This window comes from Pyxicephalus adspersus, chromosome 4, assembly GCF_032062135.1.
Source record: "Pyxicephalus adspersus chromosome 4, UCB_Pads_2.0, whole genome shotgun sequence".
Lineage (NCBI taxonomy): Eukaryota > Metazoa > Chordata > Amphibia > Anura > Pyxicephalidae > Pyxicephalus > Pyxicephalus adspersus.
In genome coordinates, this window is record NC_092861.1 from 85,836,336 (window position 1) to 85,861,345 (window position 25,010).

General features: G+C 37.0%; 1 protein-coding gene across 3 annotated transcripts; it reads left to right on the plus strand.

Annotated features, from left to right (window-relative positions):
- Nucleotides 1–1,303: 1,303 nt before the first annotated feature.
- On the plus strand, nt 1,304–23,702 carry LOC140328927 (nuclear receptor coactivator 7-like). 3 transcript variants are annotated; one of them, XM_072408860.1, is made up of 8 exons: nt 1,304–3,361; nt 4,934–5,102; nt 12,435–12,582; nt 15,738–15,872; nt 17,118–17,270; nt 19,301–19,396; nt 21,515–21,588; nt 22,406–23,702. In XM_072408860.1, exons 1-8 carry the CDS (start codon nt 2,569–2,571, stop codon nt 22,539–22,541), a joined length of 1,704 nt encoding a protein of 567 aa, XP_072264961.1. In that variant the 5' UTR covers nt 1,304–2,568; the 3' UTR covers nt 22,542–23,702. The 3 variants fall into 3 exon arrangements, with proteins under 3 accessions (XP_072264961.1, XP_072264962.1, XP_072264963.1); XM_072408861.1 differs by lacking the exons at nt 1,304–3,361; nt 4,934–5,102 and adding an exon at nt 8,840–8,987; XM_072408862.1 differs by lacking the exons at nt 1,304–3,361; nt 4,934–5,102; nt 12,435–12,582 and adding an exon at nt 13,890–15,057.
- The last annotated feature ends 1,308 nt before the right edge of the window (nt 23,703–25,010 follow it).

Sequence of the window (25,010 nt, forward strand, 5' to 3'; positions counted from 1 at the left end):
AAAAAAAGTTTTTAATTGTTATCAAGAATGTAATGTAGTAGAATTGCCCCATTCATCGGCAAAAAACAGCTAATGTGTTGGGCTGCAAAACAGAGCATACCCTATATTTGGCACTTTTTTTTTTTACTGCCCTCTTATTCTTAAAACAAAATCCTTTGTTTCACGTATAGGAATTATAAATCAAAACTACATATACCTGTAGTTCTTTCTGACAGATTTTGTCATGCAGTAGCAAACTGTCAATTATTGAAATATGTATATTTAATGTTGTATTGTTGTTTTGAAACTGACTGATTTCCAATAGCCATAACATATTCCCCAGTCAGATGAGTCAGCTACCTGTTGCCCTTACTCACTCATCTCTCGCTGACTGGCTCATTTGACCTGTTGTGCCAGTGGGAGAAAGGTCAGCAAATGATGGGGCAGAAGGTAATCAACCCATTTGACTGAGGAATGCTTGGAGTGATTGGACAGGAGTGAAGTAGCAGCTCTTCAAAAACCTGACTGCCAGAAAGGTAAGCATGTATAGTATTTTTTCTTTAAGCAGGGATATTGTGTATGCAAGTGACCTTGTGCTGACAGGTGTCTTTAGGCATGCCGAGAGCAGTGTCCCCAGATGACTTCTGCCTTGATTAGAGAGGTCCTATTGGAGCAGCCAGTATGTGCACACTGCTCCCGGAATCTCTAATTGAATCTGTTTGGCCTCAAGTGTCATCAGTTTTTACCTTTTCAGGCAATCAAGAGAGGTTGTGTGGGCATGGGCTTAGCCGAGCTGTGGCGTGTGTTCTCTACCACGTGGGTAATCGGTAAATCAAGAGAGAGGTTGTGGGAGAATTCAGGGGACTGGAGCTGTGGCTTGTGTTTTGCACCCACGTTGAAGACATTTTTGCACCTTTTTAATTTTTAAAATGCAGCTAGGAGTGTTATCTTAAATGCTTAAAAACGTGCCTCAAGGAAACACCCTGGGGTAGGCTAGCCCATTGCAGTGCATGGAAATTTCAAACATGGGCTTTTAAACACTCAGGTAAACAGTCCATGTAGACCAAGCCAAAAAGATCATTAGTATCAGGTAAACTGACCTGAGAGACACAAACTGCTCATGGAGGAACCCTGGTTTAGAAACACTGGTCTAGGACAGCGGTTGACAACCAGTGGTCCATGGCTCTGGCCAGTGCACCCCCGAGCTGGGTCAGAAGAAGGACGGAACGCAGGCTCAATGAAGTGGGCGGGTTGTGTCTCTGGATTCTCTGGGGTTCTGGCATCATGACGTCACTATGGGGTTTCTTCCCCTTTGAGTGGTAATTTTAGTGGTCCACGGTACTGAAAAGGTTATAAAAGTATTAAAGCTAGTGGGTTGGCATAATATACAGCCATCTAGCATTTTCAGAAGAAGGTCAGCAGTAAAAGGTATGACATTCAAACCATTCACTGCAGCAGCCTCCAGGGAATGCATCTATGAATGGCTTTAAAAATAAAGTAATTCGTATAAATTAGTATAGTGTCAACTCCTGGCTGTTTATTTTTAGCCTACCCTGGTTAGATTCCTTCCTGCAGTAATTCTCAAAACTGTTCCTGTCCTCCTTTACCAAAATGGAAAGAAATTACAGGGTTAGTGGTAGTTATTGTTTCTGTTTAGAGCAGGAATGTGAGTGCAGAGATTTCAGCAGTGGAATACTTTAAATGCAGTAGAACCTTGGTTATCCAGCACCCACGGGGAATGGTCGATTCGAGTCGTCATCAGGGTTTTCTGTTCGTCAGCCAATCACGGCGCGGAGCTCTGCTATGCCGACAGCTCCATTTTCTTGATTGCTCCCACAGCAATCAGAATTGTGTTCTTGGATGGTGAACACATGTGGAGCTATCCGATGCCGGTTATCTGAATTTTCCTGTTGTCTGAGTTCTGGATAACCGGGGTTCTACTGTATGTAAGAAAATGTCAGGAGGCTGAATTGTCCAGTCTATATATCATCAAACCTAGATATCGGTTTTGGGTGCTCTGATCCTTCAAGTTACAAATTGTCATGTGCTTGTATTACCAGTTTCAGTGAAACTAAAGTTTCCATTTGGCTTTATTTTTCTCTAAGTAGGTTGTACCACTGCAAAGGAAAAATGATACAATATTGTGGTTTTGTGTGGAGATTACCATAATTTGTTTGCAGCATCTTGAATAGTTAAACAAAAAAGGACATTGCAGTGCCATGGTTACAATTATAACTTGTACTTGATTAAACCACCAATCATGTCAATCACAAAACATCCACTTATTTGTTACTTATTAGTTTTTTTTTTTTTTTTTTCCATGTCTTTTGTTTTTGAACCTTAGTATTTCAATTTTATGTTCTTCCCTTGGCACCATTTTTATTATGATTTTAATATTTAAGAACTTTTCTTTTATTTGAGTTTTGTTTCATTTTTTAATTTTTTTTCCATTTTTAACATTCCACACCCATCCACCACTTTCCCCATAACAGCGATAGACCCAAGGATCTTTGTCCTCTGTACAGGCCTGGGGAGTGGGAAGACCTCTCCTCAGAAAAAGACATCAATCCATTCAGCAAGTTCAAGTCTATGAATAAAGGAAAAAGGCAAAATGGCGTTACTGGCCTGGGCTCCTCCGAAAACAGGAAGATGGAGGAAGATGTGACCACCAAACTAGATACAAATAAGCAACACCCAAATACAAATCTTAATACCCAGACTGTACAACTGGATGTGACAGATGCTGACACTAAAGGAACTGAACAGCCCAATAAAATTATTCTGAGCTCTGAGTCCAAAAAATCTGACCAGTCTCCAATTGAAGATGATTTTATAGAGTTGGTTGAGACTTTAGTGCAGCAGAATGGCAATCAAATTTGTGACCAGTCAGAGGGAACTGCTGTGTCCTCTGGGACTGAAGAATCCAGGATAACAAACTCTGCTTTTACCCAGGAAGATCTCAACTTTAATGAGACCACAGACTCTTTAGCTAGAATAAATATTGAGGATGTTCCAAAGCCATCGTCTGATCACAAGAACATAATCGATACCAAAAATATAGAACTTTGTCTTAGTCCTACTAAAGAGAAGAATTGTACTCCAAACTGTGTCAACTCCGAATCCCATGTAGCTGCTGATAATATGCCACAAGGTGACGCATCTTTTTGTACCAACCTAAACTTGGATGCTAAGACAGAAAAGTCCACTGCTGCTAGTTCAAATACAGACAAAGCTCTGTCAAAATTAAGCCATGTCTCAGATGAATCTCCAGATTCCTTGTCACCTTATTCACCTGAAGAAAATAGCCAAAAGGAGGCCCAAATGGACAGTGAATCCGAGCTAAAGATGTGGTTATTGAAGAGGATGCAGGGACCAATAGAAGGTGAGATTTATTCTATTCCTCATTGAATTAATTATTCCTAATCCTAATAAAGGCATAATCAGATATTTTAAAGCCCTACTCTACAGCCCCCACTCCACTTTGAAATGCATCTGACCCGCAAAAAAGAACATTTTATACTTTTTATTATTCTAGTAATATCACAAGTTCCCTCATCATCATCTTTAATCCTGAATTTCAAAGAGTGAAACCAAGTAATAATTCTTGTCTTTAACATTTGTGAGCCTCTTATTTACGAGCCTTTACTCCTCTGGGCACACTGTAGATTAAGACTAGGTTTCATTCATTTCAAAAGAGGATCATTTCTGGACCAGTAAATCTGCTGAGGATAAGGCTGGAGATCGGAGGAGTAAAGAATATAGAGCTGCTTTTTTATCTCCCTGTTTTTTTTTTCTTTGGGTGCCCTGGCTGGAGCTGGTTTATAATCCACAAAAGAAATAAATATGTTGTGCCACCTCTGTGCTTTTAAAGTGTAACAAAGAAACCGCTTCTGGAGAGGAAAAATATGGAAGGAAGTGGTAGACATAACAAAACCCTTTATTTTCACTTCTGGATCATGTCTCATCAATGTGTTATTTTTTTACTTGGTTTCTGTTTGGAGAAACCACTTATAGGTTTTTTAGGAATACACACAGCAGCATTTTTTGCTGGAGAAGAAATCAATATAGATGGATTTATGTAGTCTATAAGGAAAGGTTGACAAAACTGCATGGCATTTCAGTCCAATAGAAGTAATGCTCTGAATTTAAACAGGAAGTTGTCAAGTTAGATTTTTCACACCGCAACGTGTATTTTCTATACTTTACACGTGAGATAGTATGCATTTATTACAGGGATGGACAGAGTTTTTTTTCCCCTTAACATTTTTTTCAATTGACTAAAGGTTCACAATATGCTTGAATTAAAGGAAAAAAATAATAACCAGTATAGGGTAAACAGCAACTTTTAGCTCTGAGCAGGTTTATTATTTCCTGTACTGGAAAGTTTGAAAGAAACATGTTCTGAAACATCTATGCATACTGTCATTGATTACCTCCTAGTAAATTATCAGACAGTTGTTGGATTTGTCGCTTTTTGAATCTTTGACCTTGAAAAATCATGGTGAAGCTCTCAGGCCTTAACAATATTTTGGCTTTATATACAGAATATTATAATGTAAGCAAAATCATACTACAGTATTTAGCAGCTGCCTACATCTTGTGCCAAAATTCTATACTTGTTGTGATCACATAACTCTGACCTCACTGCAGAAAATGATATGCTCTTATGAATTGCTAGTAAGATATTTCCCCAGTAATGACATATCATAAGTTGTCAGTATATTGGCAAACTGACTGATATCTGTAATAAAATGTTATACCACTGACTATATCTATATAACCATCAACTCAATGACCCAAACAGAAGGAAGACTTATTGTTGGGGAAAGTGGCATTGATGTAAACTTGTTGCTTGGTCCTTTATGGACAAAACACTGGTTGCCTTTCTAAACAGATAATAAAGTAAAATTTGTTAAATAAAAAAATGTAAAATTCTTGTTTTTTGTTAACCTAGATATGTTGCCCTCCAAAGAAGAAAAGAGCAAAAACCCACCTATGTTTCTGTGCATCAAAGTGGGAAAACCAATGAGGAAGTCTTTTGCCACACAAACTACAACTATGGTACAACAATACGGACGGAAAAGAAAGCAACCTGAATATTGGTTTGCAGTCCCACAAGAAAGGTTAGTATTGATTTCATTATGTATAAAGGATAAAGTCATATTTGAAATGACCGCATTGATTAGATGGATTAGGTAACTGCATAATCATTTTAAAAAATCATTCCATTAAACACAAGGTCTGGTAATTCCATTAGTAGATGAAAGCCTGCAGAGCTATTTTCATCTGGTTTATCATTATTCAATAACTTAGATACAGGTTGTGGGTTAGGGTCCTAAATGGTACTTTAGAATTAGCTGGTTTGTTTGCTGGATACTAAGTTAATAGTGACATTTATAAATGCCGAGTTGCATAAGATACAACTGGAAACACCAATTTCTAGGTTCTTCTTTTGGTTGATTAAGTAGTTGCACATAATTCCTAACATTTGGCATCTTTATGTTGTTTTAAAAGACTCCTGTCTATGTTGCTCCCTAGAAATCATACCTAATGAATCTAAGAAAATTACACCTTTTGATGATGTTATTGAGCAGTCACAACTCTTACTTTAGATGCTTTGAAAAATAAAATCTGCATTTTTGCTGAATAAATTTAAAAAATAAATTTTTTAAGTGCACATGTTCCTAGTGGTTTACTATGGCTAGACTGTCACCTGCTGCTGGGAAAATGTCCACCAATACTGTAATAGTCTATGAATACACTACAGACATTTACATAGGTGGTTGTGTGGCTTTCATTTAACATTGCAAAGTGGTAGAAATACATCATATGTAGCACCTCTTTGTTTTCAGTTATCCTCCTTTTGGGGCTACTGGTCAAAAATTAGTAAAGGAAAGGGACATGATGGATCCAATAAAAGAGGCTTACCCCTAACTGTAACTAAGGGCTTTATTTCTCAAGGACTTTTAGGCTTCCTGTAGACTTTAGAGGATTGCTAATCATGAAGACACGTCATGACCACTATCAAGACCTGTAGGGCACACAATTATTTTTGTAAGCTCAGTCATATTCGTTTACAAGTAATTTTGATGTGGAAGGTGGCTGGAGTGGGTGAAAATTGTCATTTACCATTTTTTTACATGGCCATTAAAAAAACCAATTTGGAGAAGTAAGCTGATCTCTTTGAGGTCCTTCTGTTTAGTCAGGCCAATATAAAAATCAGAAACTATTGAACTTCCATAGGTGGATTTTAAACAATGCCAAAAAAGTTTGCAATGAATGTATAGTTTTTTCTTTTTTCATAAACCAGGGAAACAACTTAAGCTGCGTACACACTTGCAATAGTTTCCTAATTTCCATGCTGGTTCTGGGTCTTTGACTGAAGCCATTGGATCAGCTTAGCAGCTAGTACATTCAGATGATGGGAATACTTTGCATTACTCTCGGTACATTTACTTAATAAATCTGTAGCAGTTTAATTGCAGATTCGTTTATGACCTGCATGTTCATCACAAGGGGGACTCCCCATGTGTGTAATAATGACATTTCTAAAATTGCCACATAACAAAAACATAACTGTGCAAATGTAAAATTGAGAAATGTGTCTCGGGTATATTTGTTCTTGATGTATGATCAGATATAAGTTGTCATTTTCCTTTCACCAGGGTTTTGGGGTATACAGTGAAGTGACAGTTAAGCAGTGTGCAGGGAAATAGAAACCTTTTGTCTGACATGCAGTTTAATCCAGCCAGTAGGAATGTTTACTCGTTAATCAACTAGCACTTTCCACCTCAAGTTTAGAAATTGGCACAACTGAGCTTCAAACTTTCTGCTGAATAGACTATAATATGCAATTGAAATCTTAGTCTAATAATACGTGAAAGGGTTTGTGATGGCTTGCATAAAATTAAAAATAAATGATATATGCCTTTGAGCTCTCTATGCATTAAAGTGGATTCACACAAACAGAAGGTTTGAGCAGGCAGGATTTTTGTTGCAGAAGGGACAGGCAATGTAATATTACCTGTGTGTTCACATTCTTATTTTTGCATGCTCTAAAGCTGACTTCTGCAATGGAGAAATTTAACGATAACTGTTCGCTTGGTGTCAGAGATGGTGAATAAGATAAATTACTTCCTTCATCATTGGGTACTCTCTCCACTTTCTGGAGCTCTTGGGATGTGGGCAGGCCCTCGACATCCTTGTGTGTGTGTTGGAGAGCTGTGACTAGTCAGTGCAATGGTAGTATTACAACAAGGTACCTGGTCAGTATGGGGACCGACTGGAAGAGGCACAAGCAAGGGACACGGATGTTGGCTTAAAGTAGTAGAACACAGGGCCACAAAAAAAAATAAAATACCTATAATGGTGTGAGGGGAGCAGCTTTAATGGGAGTGCTAAATGTCATTAAAGCTTGTTTAAGGAGTTTTGAAGTCTCCTTACTGCGCACTTTAAGTGACAGCATGTCTGCTTTAATGCTTAAAGCTTGTTAAAAGTTTTACACATACTTTGTTAAAGCTTTCTGTGTATGTTTCCTGTGTGTGCAAGTACATATGGGCATAGGGTCAGCATGGTGGCTCAGAGGTTGGTGCTTTGGCCTTTGCAGTGCTGAGTTCCAGGTTCAAATCTCAGCCAGGACACTATGTGCATGGAGTTTGGGGGTTCTCCCCGTGTTTGTGTGGGTTTCCTCCCACATCCCAAAAATGTGCAGTTAGGTTAATTGTTTTCCCCTAAAATTGACCTTAGACTGGATTAATGGCATATGACTAGGGACAGCTAGCGACATGATTACGAACTCTGTACAGCACTGTGTAATATGATGGTGCTATATAAATACTGTGTAATAGTAAAAAAAATTAATAAATATGTGTTATTTCTGTTATCAGAGATGAATATTTGTGATCATCTCAATTGAAGATCTAGTGTCTCTATAACTGTCCTCTTGCATAATTTAGGATATTTTCAGACCTGTAATTATTTGTGTTAATCTGCTGCAGGCTCCTGCTTGCTCTCAGCCACTCCAATTCAACTGAATAGGAGCCGCTGGGAACCATTGCAGCTGCATTTGCTGAATGCAACATGTTTCTTCTGGCCTTCTATGATCGTCCAGGCGCTTTTATTGATTTGAATGCAACCACTGCTCAGTGGTTGGAAAGCAGTTGCGGATGTTGCTGGGGAACTGAGAAAGATCCATTGTTTTTCTGAAAACAATAAACCACAGCAAATCGCAACTTCAACTACATGACACAGAGATTGAGGTTGAACTGGTACAACAATTTAGAGGATTAAGTATTGAAGAGTGGCAACGGGGAGAAGAATTTTGCAAACGGAAAAGTTTGTTTTAATACAGAAGGGACAAATAATGTCTTGGTGTGCTTGTAGTTTTTTACATTTTTAAGTTTAATCTTGCTTTAAGGATCATTGGGAAAGATTGCTGTGATTTTGTATAGGGAGAACCCAGTGTGGTGTCTCTTGCTGTCCTCCCCTCCTCTATGAAACAAATAGTGCTCAGTTGTTTCTGTTCTTGCTGGAGCTGATCACTAACGATTATTTCCAATGACTATATATTTGCATGTCTGTGGGCAGCTAAAGTCTAACATTCCTTGTTAAGGAGATATCCAACACCTGCAACTACCCACCTGTTGGATTAAGTTAACTTCCTCATAGCAGACTTGAGTGTCACAGGAACACAACCTCAGCCCACAGAGACCTGATCAGGAAAAAAAAAAAAGCTGACATTAATGTTTCTTTTTTGAGTTAGGTGTGGGCTGTTTTAGTGAAGACTGTGATTGCTTAATTTGTTTTTTGACCTCATTTTATGCTAACCTGTTTTTGAGTTAGACATTTTTTTTCCGCCAACTCCAACTTAAAACTATAATCATTAACCATCTTGTGGGCCTACTTCTGTGTATAAGTAGCAGCACTTGCCCCAGCTTTATTTTGTTGGATTTTTCTATGCATCATTTTCTTCTGTTACTTATTATGGGTGTATCCTACAGTGTACAAGAGTGAGTACTATGAACAGCTTCTAATTGTATTATGCTGTTATATTTCTGCAAAATATTGCTGTCCTCATAGACAATAAAGGACATTGTTCTCCTGTGATAAGTATAAAAATGATAGTTTATGAAAATGTAACTTTTTTTTTTTTTTACATAGAACAGGAAAGCAGTTTTTTTTAAATGTATTGAATTTAAATTTCTTCTGCTTGGGATTAGGGGGTCTTAATAAAATCCTACCCAAAATCAGACGAGGTGTTTGGATAACTAACATATATATATTATATATATTTCATGTCAAGTCTGCAGTAAACCTCATTTATGACTGGGATGCATTTCATATCTATTATTGCTCTGCAGAATAATTAGTTGACTGGATACAGTAAAGGATGACGATTTCTATATGACACCTTTATCTGTTCTTGCAAATAAGCCTTTACCCTTACAGGATTGTATTGTGTGATTACTAATTGGTTACATTTCTTCATTAATGTTAATGCTTGCATGCAGTAACCCATAGCAACCAATCAGAATTAATCTCATGCTTGGCTTCCTATATTTTGACATTAGGATTGATTCTGAAAATAAAATACTTTTAGGTTGCAAAGTGGAGGTTTGTTCCCTGTCTAGGTGTTGGCATCCTGTTCTAGATTATTGTGCTGCCTTAAGGTAATGCATGTTTATATGTGAATTACCATATGTTGATGTGTAATGCCCTGCAGTTTGGCACAGTTTGAAGATGCCTTAATAAACGGGTGAGGGAAAATAATAAAGGTGGTCTATCTATCTTCCAACAGTTTTTCAATTGTTATGGCAACCCCAAAAAATATCAAATGATGAACAAAAAAAAAAAAAATACAGAAACCGCATGGTTTTTTTTAGTGGAAATTTAAAGGTATATTATATTAAGTTGCTATACATCATATATTAACGGGTGCCAAAATGTATTTATTGTGCGTAGATGTGGGGAGCTCGCCTACACAGTTATTTTGTGCTTTTCTTTTCTTTTTTTTTTTTTTTTTTTTGGGGTGGTGAATTTGCCAGTGTCTGGCTATTTGGAGATGTTTTTTTCCCCTCTTGCATGGACCATAGGACAAAATATAACTTCCTTAACTTTAACTAATAACTTTCTTTCTTTCTTTCTGACCCTTATACTATACTGACAACTCTATAAACATAATTATGTAGTAATTTGTGGTTCTGTGTGTCAGGGCAAAAAGGGCAACACTTATGAGGAGGTGTTGAGAGAACTTTTCTATGATAAAAGGAATCTGTCAGTGTAATTATTATAAGCTGAGGCATCATTCCAGTGCTGGAGGCTGCCATTGTTCTTTTTTTGAAGGCAGATATGTCATCACCCTGGACTGACGCTGCTTCCAAGATGGGTAGTGGGATGCTTAGCACTGGGTTGTAGCTTTGTGTGTTGCACAGCCCACCTGGCAAGTTATTTTGAAGAGACACATATGCTTGTGCTCTATTTGCTTTTGTGATGTATGCCATTGTATACTAAAACACTTTATACAGACACAGTAGGTTAAGTTTTGATTATATGGGGGGGGGGTCAATCCACTGATACCCACATTACCAGCATTCCCCTGCTACTCTTTGCTAGTATTTCCCTGCTACTCCTTCCCCTGGCTTAACCATTGAAACTACCTTGTGCCTCTTGGTATGAGGGAGCATTAGGTATCTCTCATGTCACAGTGCTTTGGTATAGCAAACAACCGCTATGTCTAATCAGGATTACTGGCTTCCTCTAGTGTTTGATAAAATGATACTATCTGCTGGGTGGAGTGTCCTGTGTGCCTGCTTTCATTCTATCTTCACTTTACCTCGGTCACCTGAGTTTAATGTGCACCTGAGCCCTTAACTCCTTCCATGAGTCACATGTTGACTTACTTCCAATTGATTGAAACTTGTCCGATTCTAGACATGGGTGGTGGGTACAGACCTGCTGATTTGGGTGCCCTAATGCTGCAGGGATGCTTCCAACACACCTACTGAGGCCTCAATGTCTGCAGATTTGGGTCTTGTTCTCCTTGGTTCCCTGACTGATGAGCATACCTCCCTGAGAAATACGTTTATTGCTCCTACTCCCAAATAAAGGAGACTGCTCCATCTCTTATACTTCAAATAATTTTTCTTTACGTCTGTCATTTGCAATCCCTATTTTATGTACAGCGCTGCGTAATATGTTGGCACTATATAAATCCTGTTTATTAATAATATTAATAATAATAATAATAATAATAATAATATACCTCTTCCAACAAACTTATACATTTTTTTCAGAAGAAGAAACCTATGGAACAGACTGCAATATCCCCCCCCCCAATTTTTGCCCTTAGCATAAAAGATATGTGTCCTAGGAAATGCTTGAAAAGCCTCCTTCAAGGTAGTTCCATTAGTCAATTTTTTATTAAGACCTTAACAAAACACAAGATTCTGTAGTCATGGGACAAATCAATCCAGTCTCCAAACAAATTGATTTGTCCTTGACGTGGTAGCTCAAGAATCCAGGTCTGGAATTAGGAAGTCTTTCCTTCAGTTTTTTAAAAGATCCTTAGGATGGCCACCAACCTGGTGAACTGCGGAGGAGTCCTGGGGACCCTGTCTTAGTTTTGGCCTAATCTCTGAAACAACCTATGCTGAGGCTTTGAGCTAGATAGCTGTCCCTGCAGTGTTAAACCACTCCTCTGAAGAGCAATCAGAAGTCTTGCCATTGCACAAAAGATAGATGTTGAGCAGAACTTTGTCCCTGTCTTTTTTGCTGTCTACATCCAAAGCATAGACTATTGGCGGGCAAACTTCTTCAGCCGGCAATACTTTGAATACAGAGGTGGGGAACCTAAGCCCATAGGTGTTCCAGGACTCCAGGAGTGGATACTCTGGTGGCTCCACCCTAATGTATAAGTTTCCTTGCATGAAGGTCAATGCTGTAACCCTTATTGCTGTGGATAGGCATAGGTAGATGTGGTATGCTAAACTACTACCGTAAGACTCCCAGTGGACACTGTGTGCGCTCTGTCTCAAAGGACCATTTTCCATTCTCACAAAGTTTCTGACATTTTCTATGACCCTTAAAGCTAGAATGCTACTTCTCTCATTATCCTTTATTGGACATAAACGTCATGCTTTACTTAATGTGATTTTCAGGTGGCTCTTTGAGTTGCAGGCATTGACTGTTTCTCTATTGTTTTTGTTATACCTGTTATACTTTTGCATTGCTGTGTTGCCCACACATTTAAATAACTGTGTTTGGATGTCCTGAAGGACAATCAAATATCCTCCTATAGGTAGTAGTAAAGCCTTTAGGTTAATGATTCGTAATTCCTGTCTTGGTAAGGAGGTTTACCCCCACCCTATCTAAACAAAAAAATAGTTGGCTTCTTTTAAGTTGTTATCTCCCATTATTTTATTTTGTAATGTTTACAGAGTATGCTTATTTCATTACAGAGTTGATCATCTATACACATTTTTTGTCCAGTGGTCTCCAGAAGTGTATGGTAAAGATGCGAAAGATCAAGGTTTTGTGGTGGTGGAAAAAGATGAACTTGATATGATTGACAACTTTTTTAGTGAACCCTCTACCAAAAGCTGGGAGGTAAGTTAATTTAAATTACGTCAAGTAAAAATAATCTCTCCTGTGCACATTTGGATATGGTTAAAATTTAAAGAGGTGCGCAGAACAAACTTTTATCACTAATGAATGTGATGACATGCTTGGTGTTGTGGGAGGAAACCACATTTACACTTTGGATATGTTTGTGTACTAAATGTCAATTGGTCAGTATTGTGATCCTTTTGCCATCCACAATGGAAATCAACCTAGAGCAATGTTTATAGTGTTCCTACAGAGGTTGCTAAGAAATTAGTAATTTGTGCCTCCTAGGTCAGTTTAACCTGATACCAATGATCTTTTTTTGCTATATGTAAGGGTGACATTTTTTCCACTGGGCAGCAATGTAGGAGACCTTCTACCTACTGACAACCACACCAATGTACTGTGAGCTGTGGATATATTAGCAGGGGTTTCCTTAAGACCTGAAAGTTATTTCAAGGGATTCCCCCATGTTAAAAAGATCAAGAAACTCTTATCTATAGTAAAGTTATGTTGAAATGTGGTGTAGTTACAACTTCATCACACCCCTGAACCACTTCCATGTAACTTCTTACATGCAGCCACTTGTATACCCTGAATACAAGCAGTTCAGGGGTACGAGCAGTGCGCAGTTCAGTATTGCCTGCTGTAAAATGATCAAACACTAGTTCTTTATGAACCAATACAGTTGTTCAGGTTCCTGCTGGTAGTCCTAGGATGTGTGATTTGCAGTCTATTTTTGGTCACACACGTTGCAAGGAAAGCACTTCACTGGTTGATATTAATATTCCAACATTGTGTATATATTTAAAAATGTCTTTTTATTAGCGCAGGTATTTGGACAGTAGGCACCTTTTTATGGCAGATGTTTTTATTATAACTTATTTTAGTGTCACTAGGTAAACAATGACAATGTGATTGTTTTTCTCACCATTACAAACTGCCATCATCATTTCCTGTGTCCATCAAAATAGGTTTGCTTTCACACTCTGGCTCCTTGTCTCCTACCTAAAAAAATTAAAATTATACTTGCTTTATCCTGTTTTCAGCCTGAGACATTTATGTGAATATGAATCATCCTAGGTGATTCGAGAAGAGTGAATAGAATTTCTATTTTGGTTTGGAGGGCAGTGAGCGTAATAAATGCCCCCTGGCTTTTTGACCAGTATCCAGTAGTGAATTGTGTTGGAAGAAAAAAGTTGTTGCTATTGTTGTCAATATTGAAAAAAAAATGCCCCTGCATCAGTGGAGGTAATAAGTGCCCCCACAATGGAGGTCAGTGGTAGTATTACCTTCCCTAGGATCATTGGGAGTAATAAATGCTTCTGCTTCAGAGGTCGGTGAAGTAATATGTCCCTGTATCAGTAAGAATAATAAATAACCCAGCATCAGTGGGAGTTATAAATGCCACTTCTTTACTAAATGTAAATTACCTGTTGTCGGTGGTCAAAAAAGAGTAAAAAATGTTGTTAAATCAGTAAAATTAATAAATGCCCTGTCATCTGCGTCGGTGGAATTTTAAAGCTCCCCTTTACTCCAGTCATTGGATTTACTGATTATAAGCAGGGAAGTGAAGGAAAGGTAAGTGAAGCAGACCCTAACATTAAATTTGTTGTGTATGGGCGCAAAGCACAAGTTCAGTGTAAATCCAGGAGCCATAAAATAATTTCTGTGTATTAGATCAGTGACAGGCCAGATCAACAAATAAGGGCTTTACTCTGTCTTTAAAATCCAAAGCTCTTTAAGACCAGTATTGGACTTCTCCCACAAAGTTCATATGCATGCACCTGTGTTTGTTCCACATCCTTGGTTTTTTTTAATGCTGCATTTATTATACACAGAAAAAATTGTTTAGAAAACTGTTAAACTTGATCATTTAGGATAATGTTTTTTTTTTCCGGGTGAAGAGCAATGTTTTATCAAGCACAAAATCCCTTGTCTATATTCTGGCACATTGTTTTGCCACCTTTTTTTTTTTTTTTGGGTGCAGATTTATACAATAAATGTCAAATAGTATTGTGAACACATACACAAGACAAGAATTGGTTTGTGAATTTATCCATGTTCACAATTCCATGTAGCTGGATAAAGAGGCAGATTACAATGGCAAAAAAATAGAGACCAGAGACAAAAATAGGTTATGGTTACATTTCCTAATCAAAGCACTTTTCTCGATTTCTATAGCTTACATCACATATTTGTACATTGTGCCAGGACAGCTGTGAACACGTTTTGTACAGAGTGACAGGCAAGCTGTTTCATGCACAAGACTCCTCCTTCCATTAAGGAAATGGAAAGTAAATTTTGTTGGAGGCAAAGTGAAACTTTGTTTTCAATTAGGGACCACATGCTTACATTGGTTTGTAAAGGACACATGTGGCTGAGGTGCTCTGAACAGCTACAATGAAGAAATCACCAAAACTTATGAATATAAAAATTCTCTACATTGCTAGCGGTGTCCAGGAACCCTATGTGCAGGTAGATCATATTTTTGTTTATTTAAAATTGAATTTATTTTTTTTGTGGTGTTTTAACAAAATAATTTGAATTAATTTTTTTTGCGTTTCAACCCACAGTAGAGGTTTTTATTCCTTGCGCTTGTCAGGCAGTCAATAAAAAAAAAAATGGCTGAAATTCCCAAGGCTTTTTTTATTCATTTTATTTTAAAAAAGATCTGTGTAACAATTCTTTACCTCTAATTTATTTACCCAATGTACTAGAAGATTTTATATACTGTATAACGTTTTAAAAAATGTATTCTTTGAAATTAATCTTAAACTCATCCTTTGAGAAGAACAGCAAAGGGAAAATGTCAAGTTTCTTTGGCTATTTTGTGAATCTTCATTCTGCATCTGAATTAGAAGTAATCCTAGTTTACACAATACTACAGCTGATAAAGGATAATTGTACTGTAGCCTGAGGGTTGGTTCTCTGTGTTTAATCTGGGTTACTAATTATTTTTAATAATGTCCTGAACTATATTTAATATAGAATGAGCTGTGAATGTGTAGAGCATGTAAAATCTTCATTATATCTAAGGGAAAACTTCTGGCAAAGTAAGTTTTGAAAAATCTTGTTAAATTCCTCAGTATTATTCAGCTATTTACTTCTTCTGTCTGCCATACTGGCTTTATTAACCTTACCATGCTGTTTTCTAGATCATCACTGTAGAAGAGGCAAAGCGTCGGAAAAGTACGTGCAGTTATGAAGATGATGATGATGATGCTCTTGACAAATTTCTGCCTGATTTAAAGCAGAAAAGCCATCTGCTGGATGAAACGCATGTTGAGAAGGTAAACTATACACAGGTTAAACTAACAATTCTTAAAAGTTCAAGGCACAGTCATTGTTTCCCAATCCGGTCCATTTGGAGATAGAATGTTAACAGCCCCCACTGTTGACCTTCTTTCTACCTCGATCAATGAGCAGATGAAGGTGTTAAGAAAGATGAAGTTGAGAGACCCGCAGCTATGTTACAAACCGGCAGGTAAGTATTTTTAGTAGATGTTTAGAAGCAACCTTCCTGCTTTTCTTAGTACTCGTTCCTTGTAGAATAGTTAACATAATATAACTGTGAACTAATTCTGAACTCTGAGATTTTGAAATGTCTTGTATATTATGAGCAAAACACTGATGGAATTTACCCACAATGTATGTGAACATACCAGGCTGAATACAGGAACTTCTAGCATACCTGGCTGAATATAGAAACTTCTGATTAAAAAAGTTTTTTTTTAAAAATTTGAAATTCCGCTTTAGTATCTTATGATGCACATATTCCCCAAGCTGTAATATAATATCTGGTTGTAAATGACTTTCCAGTTTTGTTTATCATGATCCCTGCCTTCTTACTGGAAGTACAATAGGTGTAGTAAAGGCGTTCTGGTTCGTTGAACAAACTAAATACCAAAGTGGGTTTCAAATTTCATATCTCGTGGAGTTCACATTTTTTTAAAAATAAACTTTTGTTTGCAGCTGCGGTTCACATGTATTTGATTTTTATATGATGTATTATTGCCAAACTGTCATCTTAAAGATAAATCATAAATTAATGTTATGGCTATTTACTCTGTAGTACTGTACTGTAGTTTTACTGGTATAAATACAGACACGTCTTGACTTCATTATTGCATCCTTCTAACCTATAGAAGCTAGTTCAAGTATTCGGTGTTTGGCTGAAATCAGGCTCCATCAGTTTGCTCATTCATAAAACCACTAACACACACACACAAACTGCAGTATAAGAAGTAATAATTCACATAGTATGCATGGAGGATATCAAGGTTATTAATAAGTTAACAAATTATGTTTGTGTGAGCCAATAAAACTTACAATGGGGAAACTGACTATTATTTTCTGTAAATCTGATTGCATATACCGGAACTCATTTCTGTAAACCTGAATAAAACAAAGGGCAGCTCGGGCTCCTGGAAAAAAAAGTTTGGTTTTATTATCAAGACTGCAGATATATCCTTTGTCATCCTGTGTAGTGAATAAAATAAATTATGATGTGGTTTTCTTTGCTAATCTTTGTGCAGCTGGCCCAACGTCTTCCTGCCAGGGTTCAGGGATATCCTTGGCATCTTGTGTACAGCACACAGCTGCATGGAACCAGTCTGAAGACTTTGTACAGAAACCTTGCTTCACTTGACTGCCCAGTGCTTCTGGTAGTTAAAGACATGGATAACCAGGTATGGAATTATATTTATTTGGGTTGCGTTAATGTCAAGGTGCCTGTTGTGGAACCCTGCAGTACCCAAAGAACCAACAGTTTTTTTTACAGTTACCAGTCAAATTCGGACTTTCACAACACATGCAAATCCAATTGGAGAATGTTGCAAAGTAAAGGTAGTCAAGTAGCGCCTGCTGTTCCAATATTTTATCTATGGTGCACCCTTGGAGAGACACCCCCATTACCAAACTTCAGGGGATTTCCTCCAGTAATATTAGTGAATCTTTAACAAAAGTCATGCTTTTGTTAGAGTTCTGCAGACAGATACCTAAGCATCTCAATTTGACAATTAAAATAATTCAGTCAAAAAAAAAAAAAAAAACTACGGACCACCAAGAGGCCTGCCTAATTTAACTCAATTACAGCAATATAACAGTTTTGATGCTTAATAAAGTAGTAAATCCAGAGCTCTACTTAAAAAATAATTTTAATAGCAATGTTTCCTAAAAAGCTATTTCCCAGTAAGTTTCAGCCAACTATTAAAACACATGTACAGAAGGTACTGGAAAACGTCATGTCAAATGATCTGCAGATTAGAAATACAGGCAGGTAAAGATAATCAGCTTGGCCCCTTCTCTTCCCACCTTCTGAATATTCCTATTATTCAGTAAGGCCATCTATCATATTGTAGGACTATAAGAAGACTCTAGAGGTGAGAACGCAGGGCAAAGAACAATGTTTACAAAAACAAAAATCAAGGTTTACATGTACACTTGGCTATCATTTGGATCTGTTTGCTTTAACATGCAATTTCCATTCCGGTAACCTCTATAAAAGAACCATTTACCTATTAAGATTGTCTGTCAGTGAAAAATGTACCACTGCAAATCAACTACTAGATCTGGTAAAATATATTGGTGTATGCATATATAGTTTAAATTTATATTGAACATTACACAATACAGGAATGCAGGGAAACATTTCATCATCTAGTTATACCTCTGTTGATACAAGCCCTTGTTTGAATTTAAGTAGAAAAACAGGTTGTTGCTTACAGTAAGCAATTCATTTTGCTTTAAAAGACTTGTCATAAGTGATCCCTTTGTTGTGTATGTGAAGTGATGTGGTTTCCCTTCAGACCTGATAACTGCAGTTCACTTTTATTTAGGGTGATAGGATAACAGAAGTTAAAGTACAACTAAGGGCTCCTGTATGACAGTGTTATCAAGTACCAAATTCATTTACTATATACTGCACGGGCCTGATAAAGTAAACAAAAATTATTTTTTACCTTCAGTGGCAGAGCCTTAATCCTCATTCGTGTCTCAAATGCTTCCCCTCCCAGACACTACAGTTCCTAGTGAGAGGTCTGTCCTGCTATACCAGAAAGCAATAGACAGGACTGAGTGTATTCAGGTGCTGATAGACAAGTTACAGGCTTGTGAATTGGCACAGGCAATAATAGTATAGTGCAATCGGGCTGTTTACATGAAGATGACAACCCTGATCTGAATTCAGGAACAGTTCACCAATAGTGTCACGTGGTGCATAAGTTTGTCCTCATTGGCAGGCTCAGCAGGTATTTGTGAAGCTTTGTAGAATGACAGAGACAGCAAAAAGTTCAGGTTTGCATATAATATATACAATATGCATCCTGTCAAATCACAAGGTAAGTGGCAGCATGGGCGGGGGGGCTAAGCTATATAAAATGTATTCATTCATAATCTACAACAATAAAATCAATGCAAAGGCATTGGAGATCATTTGATTTTTTTATTATTCCTGGACCACTATTTTTGCCCAGAAAGTAAAAGCTGGCACCTGAATATAGATGGTTACTGATTAATGGAGAGAACTAAAATAAATGTCTTGTCAGGTTGAGTACTCTGATCCTTTTATTTTTGGCACATGAGTACTTAAATATAAACCCGCTACATCTATCTCACTTTAGGTTTTTACTTGTTTAACACAATTTTTTTGCAGAATTGTACAATGATATTTAGGACTTGTTCACACTAGTATGTGTTAAATATGATATTTTTTTTTCAGGTATTTGGAGCATATGCAACGCATCCATTCAGAATCAGCGATCATTACTATGGCACGGGTGAAACATTTCTTTTTACGTTTAGTCCTGACTTTAAGGTAATTGAGTACCATAAATATTGTATCACGTGTTTATAAAATAATACTAAGGTGCACACCTTTTAAAGTGTAGTTGAATATTCAACAACTGAAAAATGTAGCTTGGGTGTCAGTGTTTAACAGAAGTGGGTAGAATGTCATTTATTGCAGCATAATAGAGGATTTTCTAACATTTGTCTTAATTTTTATAGTATGTAATGGGGAACACAGCTGCTAAATAGGGGGAAGCAGCTTAGGTTTCAAGATTCAGTTGTATTGTCTATACCCAATTTAGTTATGCCCTAGTGAGTTATTTTTTGCAGCGTTTCCTTCTAGCGTGGGTCTTTTCATATTGTTCATAAAATAATTAGACAAACGGAGCTTGACTCGATGAACAAACATACTTACAGGTAAAAATACTGTAAATTTTACAGTCTGGTAATGAGATGTCTTTCAGATCCCCATTAGATACTACTTGGCTTTACCAGTAATTTCTTATCACGTTTTCGAACAAATAGGATTTATTCCCTATAGTCATGTACAGACACTTAAAATGATTATTAAGTGACGATGATCGAGTAACGGTAGAACTGAACAGGTCCTGTACACACAGTGCTGTTGGTGCCATGGATAGGAGAGGAAACGACAAGCAGGAAGCACCTTTTCCATTTAGAAACAGTGGCTGTCCTTGTCCAGGATGGATCACCAAACATTGTTAAGGGGACCATTGTAAGGATGATTGATTTTCATCTAAAATAATCCTGAAAATCTGGCATCTGTATCTAACTTAAGCAAATACAGAGTCACACTGTATAACGTGCAGGAAGTTATAAAAATATGCCTGATTTCAGTTAATTTTAGGTTTGAATGTTGAACAATTATTGTACCTGCACTTTTATTTGACATGAACCTCTCACAAACCTGGTCTATTTGATATGTTTTACTCCTTAGTATCAAACTGCCCAGGATCTCCCCTTCTAATCCTTTTGTATTGGGCATTGAGGCTGCATTACAAATAGCCATTAAGAAAGGCTCAGAGGAGCTAAAGTTCTAATTCAACTTTTGTCACTAGGCAGGGATTTATTCCAGAAAGGGATAGGCAATGCATCTGTAACGATCATTCTTACCTGCCTGATCGCCAACCTTTTCCATCAAAAATCACTCGGCACAACCCAGCTTCCCCTGCAGCTGCTGGGACCGATTTTAAACTTCTGCATAATGAATGATTCACTTTAGATTAGTGAAGCTCCGATGACTTCAGCCATTCAAGAAGACAACGAAAATAGGGTGCAATGGGGCACATGGCACACCTCCTCCAGCGAAAGTGCTGCGGTGATGTGCACCTAGGCTAATCACTTTTGCACATTATGACAAAACCCTGGGCGCCAGCAGTGGATTTACTTCTGCTTTCAAACAAAACCAAATCTAATTAACAAAAATTGTAAGTAAAGAGCCCTTTATTGAAGAAGGGCAGGTTTGTGTCTCTTCTGCAAAAAAAAAAACTTATCTGCCGGTTTGTAATATTTTGTTGAATGTATACTAAACTGTGAATGCACAACTCTTTATACAATCCCATCATAAGTGGCTGCAGAAGTTACATTCTTCCGTCTTGGCCAATTAAGACAGTAAAAGTCCAGAAAAGGACTGGGATAAGATTTCAGCACCATCATGGAGAGATTGCTTTAGTTCCACTTTAAGTGCTCTTGTAGCTTGAATCTTTGGTAAATGCATTTAGTGACACCTACTGGCCTTCTTTAACACATAACTTTTTAAGCATGGCAAAGAAAGACTTCTCTTTGCATTTTTGTACAACTAGAATTCTTTCTGTAATTGTTAATTAAATGTAATTTTGATAAGATCACATAGTAAAGATAAACAATTAATAATGTCATTAAAATGTCTAGGTACAAATGTTGACGTTTTTTCCTTTTAAAAGTTAAGCAGCTATGCAAGTTAGCCAGTGACCCAGTGAGTTATGTATTTACATGCAGTACTTAGTTCACTTAGTAAGTTGCTATTAGATTTAGGAACATTGCAGGTAATTCTTTTCTTTCTTAATGCAATTCTGTCGGATAAAACTACGCTGACATCCAGTATGCTAGATATATTTTAAATGTATGTTCTTTTATTACATTGCAGGCATTCAAGTGGAGTGGAGACAATTCCTATTTTATTAGTGGAGACATTGTTTCTTTGGAACTAGGAGGTGGAGGGTTAGTATCTACATATTTTTTTAAATATCAATCCATCAAAACTCTGTTTATTTTTTTAATTTTAATATGGTTTATAATAAAGAATAGGAGAGAACACCACTTTTGCTTTATAAAACTTCAGCTGTTTTAAACTGCTAACTGCATGTTTTGAAGTACAGATTTAGAATGTAGATCAAACCCAAATTATGAATGTTGGGGACTATTTTCTTGTCCTTTGAATATATATGTCCCTTTGAATATATTTGTATCTCTATATAAAAAAGAACAAGACACATTTAATATCTGGTGATCCTGCCAATAATAAAGAATCATCCATGGAGCAAAATAGTTTCTAGGATCTGAGACCTTGGCAAAAGTTGCCGATACTTGCTAGCACTCTCCACCCCTGATGCTTAGGTAATGAGTTTTAAAAATATTTGTTCTGACAGTCTTGTCTCTCATATCTTTGTAATTAAATTTTGCTTGCAGTGCCATCTTTCTCTCCAGTCATTTCATTGACCATTAAATCTGCATTAACCTTGTCCTGATTATCAGATAATCGAAGCAGAAATTACAAAGTTCTCTTCTGACTGTATATTGTGTGATTCAGACGGGCCTAACAAAATTACAAATCCTCTGCAGGTAAAATGAATAAGCACACAAGTACAAGTTCTCATATATACACCATTTGCTTGGTACTTCAATTTTACAATGGCACTTGAGAATTGAGAACTTGTGGAAAGGTATACAAGGTCCCAGAACATGACCGTGGGGGGAAAAAAAAGTAGTTTACATGACTGCATTTACATTTTTGATCAATTTTTTTTATTTCTTACAGAGGTGGATTTGGCTTATGGCTTGATTCAGACTTGTATCATGGACGCAGTAATTCTTGCAGCACGTTTAATAATGACATCCTGTCCAAGAAAGAAGACTTTATTGTACAGGACATAGAAGTCTGGACCTTTGAATAAATGTTACCGTACTACAGGAGATGTTGTTACATAAGGTCAAAAAAGCAAGAAAATGGTCCATGAATTTTCATCAAACTTGCATTTGATTTTTGTCCTCCTGAACTTGAAACACTATGATATCTATGTTGCACTGAAGAATCCACGTTTTCCCAGAATGCAATACTGTCCTGAACAAATCTCTGACTACTCCAAGCATTTTGTGGGGGGGCGGCAGGAACTGAACTTGTTGCTTAACAGCTTTGCTAAATTTTTATTTTAGGTCTAAGCCTTCGTATTTTGGTAGAGAGCACTCAACCAAATGACTCCTTTACACAACAAGATGAAAATTTTAATATCTGGAAATAACTAAATCAACACAATAGAAAGAAAAATTTTAGATTTTATTTGATCAATTATACTATTTTACTTTCCATTTTATTTATTGAATGATATTGCTGGCCTTGAATTTTAAACATTCCTTCATAGCACTTTTTTAATTCACATATACATGCGCACAAATACGTACACTATGGATGAAAACTCCCATGATATTAGCTTTATGACAAAGAATACATGGCAAGGCCTAAAGCTTAAATGTAGGATCCAAAGAGCACGTCAAGGCTCATTTCAGCTGGACACTGGTCCTTTATAAAGGCTGATAGAAATAAAAGAAGCTGTTGCCCATATCATCTAATGAAGTTAATTGGTGTCAACACTATTTTCGTCAGAATTTATAAAATTGCCTTGCTGTGATTTTTTTTCTTTATTTTGAGGAATAGATCAAGTCACAATAACTGTATGTATTTTTGTTTTTAGCTAAGAGAATGTTGGCAGCAAAGTGTCTTTGTCAAAGAAATATGGCATTAGGCAGTGAAGTTGTTCCAGGCAAGAGTATTGTATTGAGGAACGCGGGCCGTTTCTAAAAGCTGCTTGTTTTTATTTTTGTAACGTTTTAGTTTTCTTGTTTTTCTTTTTTTGTTTTGCTTGTTGTTTTTTTTGTTTTGTTTTTTAATGCATTTTATTTTGCATTATTTACTAATGGGCAAAGCCTAGTAAACTGCATTTATATATGTTCTAGTAAGAATGATTTGTGGAGTTAAGTAAATCTGTATTAACAGCGTAATGTGAGTACTGTTATCTGATTTGCTGGGAGAATTCTTGTAATAAAGTCAATATCTGGAATCTGTGTGCAAATTTTTATCTTATTATATATATATATATATATAATGAATGCTTTTTCAGAGAAATGTTAAACACAGACTGTATAAAATGTAGTATAATATAACAATCAAAATGTAGATGCTGCAATGAAAAGAAAACACATTAGCCAAAAGTAGGAAACTTTGGCTTTTGAGTATCAATTTATGTGCACTTTTGTGCAGAGTTGTCAATGTTAGGGTGGGAGGGGGGATTACACTTCAATGGGCTCCCCTGACACCGAAAAGGTTACATGATCATTTTTAATCTAGAACATAAATGGTAACTCTACTTGCTGTATCCCTCGCTCTCACAGCCTTCTTCTTTCCACATGTCTGGTCCCCAAAAGCCACTTCCCCTTACAATTCTGTTGATCACAGGTACTCTAACATCATCGCATGATATTCATGGCCAGCAGTTCTGCATTGTAAGTGAGGACACAAAGGGTTCGCCCACACCACAGTGTCGGAGAGACTGCCAGTGTAGCAAAAGATAAGGTAAATGTTTTCTCTTGCTTCCTGTTGCAACTATGGGACAGAAAGTGAAGGGAAATCACCCTCAAGGATGCAGATGACAAAAAATGTCTTATTTAGATAGACATTGACCTTCAGTGTATTGGTGCTCAGAAAAATCAGAAGCAAGTAACTACAAATACGTGCTTTTTAAGTGCAAAACTAATTTAAAGCAGAAAAAAGGTGACCTTTACAGTATAATTGTCTGCTTACAAAAGAAAAAAGAGTATGGCCCATGTTCCCTGCTGATTGCACTTCTGTAGTTATGGCAAGACATGGGGCGTGTCTGACTACTATAAAGATAAAATTGCTCCTCTCCAGAGCAAATTTGTATTTAGCTCCAGCCTTTGGAGGGAATATATTTCTCCAGAGGAGGAGGAGCTTTCAAAACAAATATAACCATGACATATTAAAAAAAAAAACTATTGTTTAAACACAACTAACTTTTTATTGTTACCAGTGTTTCTTAAACTGCTAATGGAATTTAGGATGAGCATATTGCCCGCTAAGATGGCCTTTTTTTTGACCGCAGGATCTAAAGAATTATTTGTTTTCAGAACTAAAAACACAAGTTGCTGTTCTCTTGAGCCACGTTTAATACCATGAACAAAGATGTTCTGAGTATCGCCATGTGAACAAAAGAGGGGCCATAAAGAGGAGACTTAAAATAAGACAGAAGATATAACCCATGGTCCTTAAACTACAGCATGACCCATTGTTTGCTGTAAACTGGCCCCTGCCATTAGAAAGTCCTCCATGCAGGAACTATTCATTGTGTACC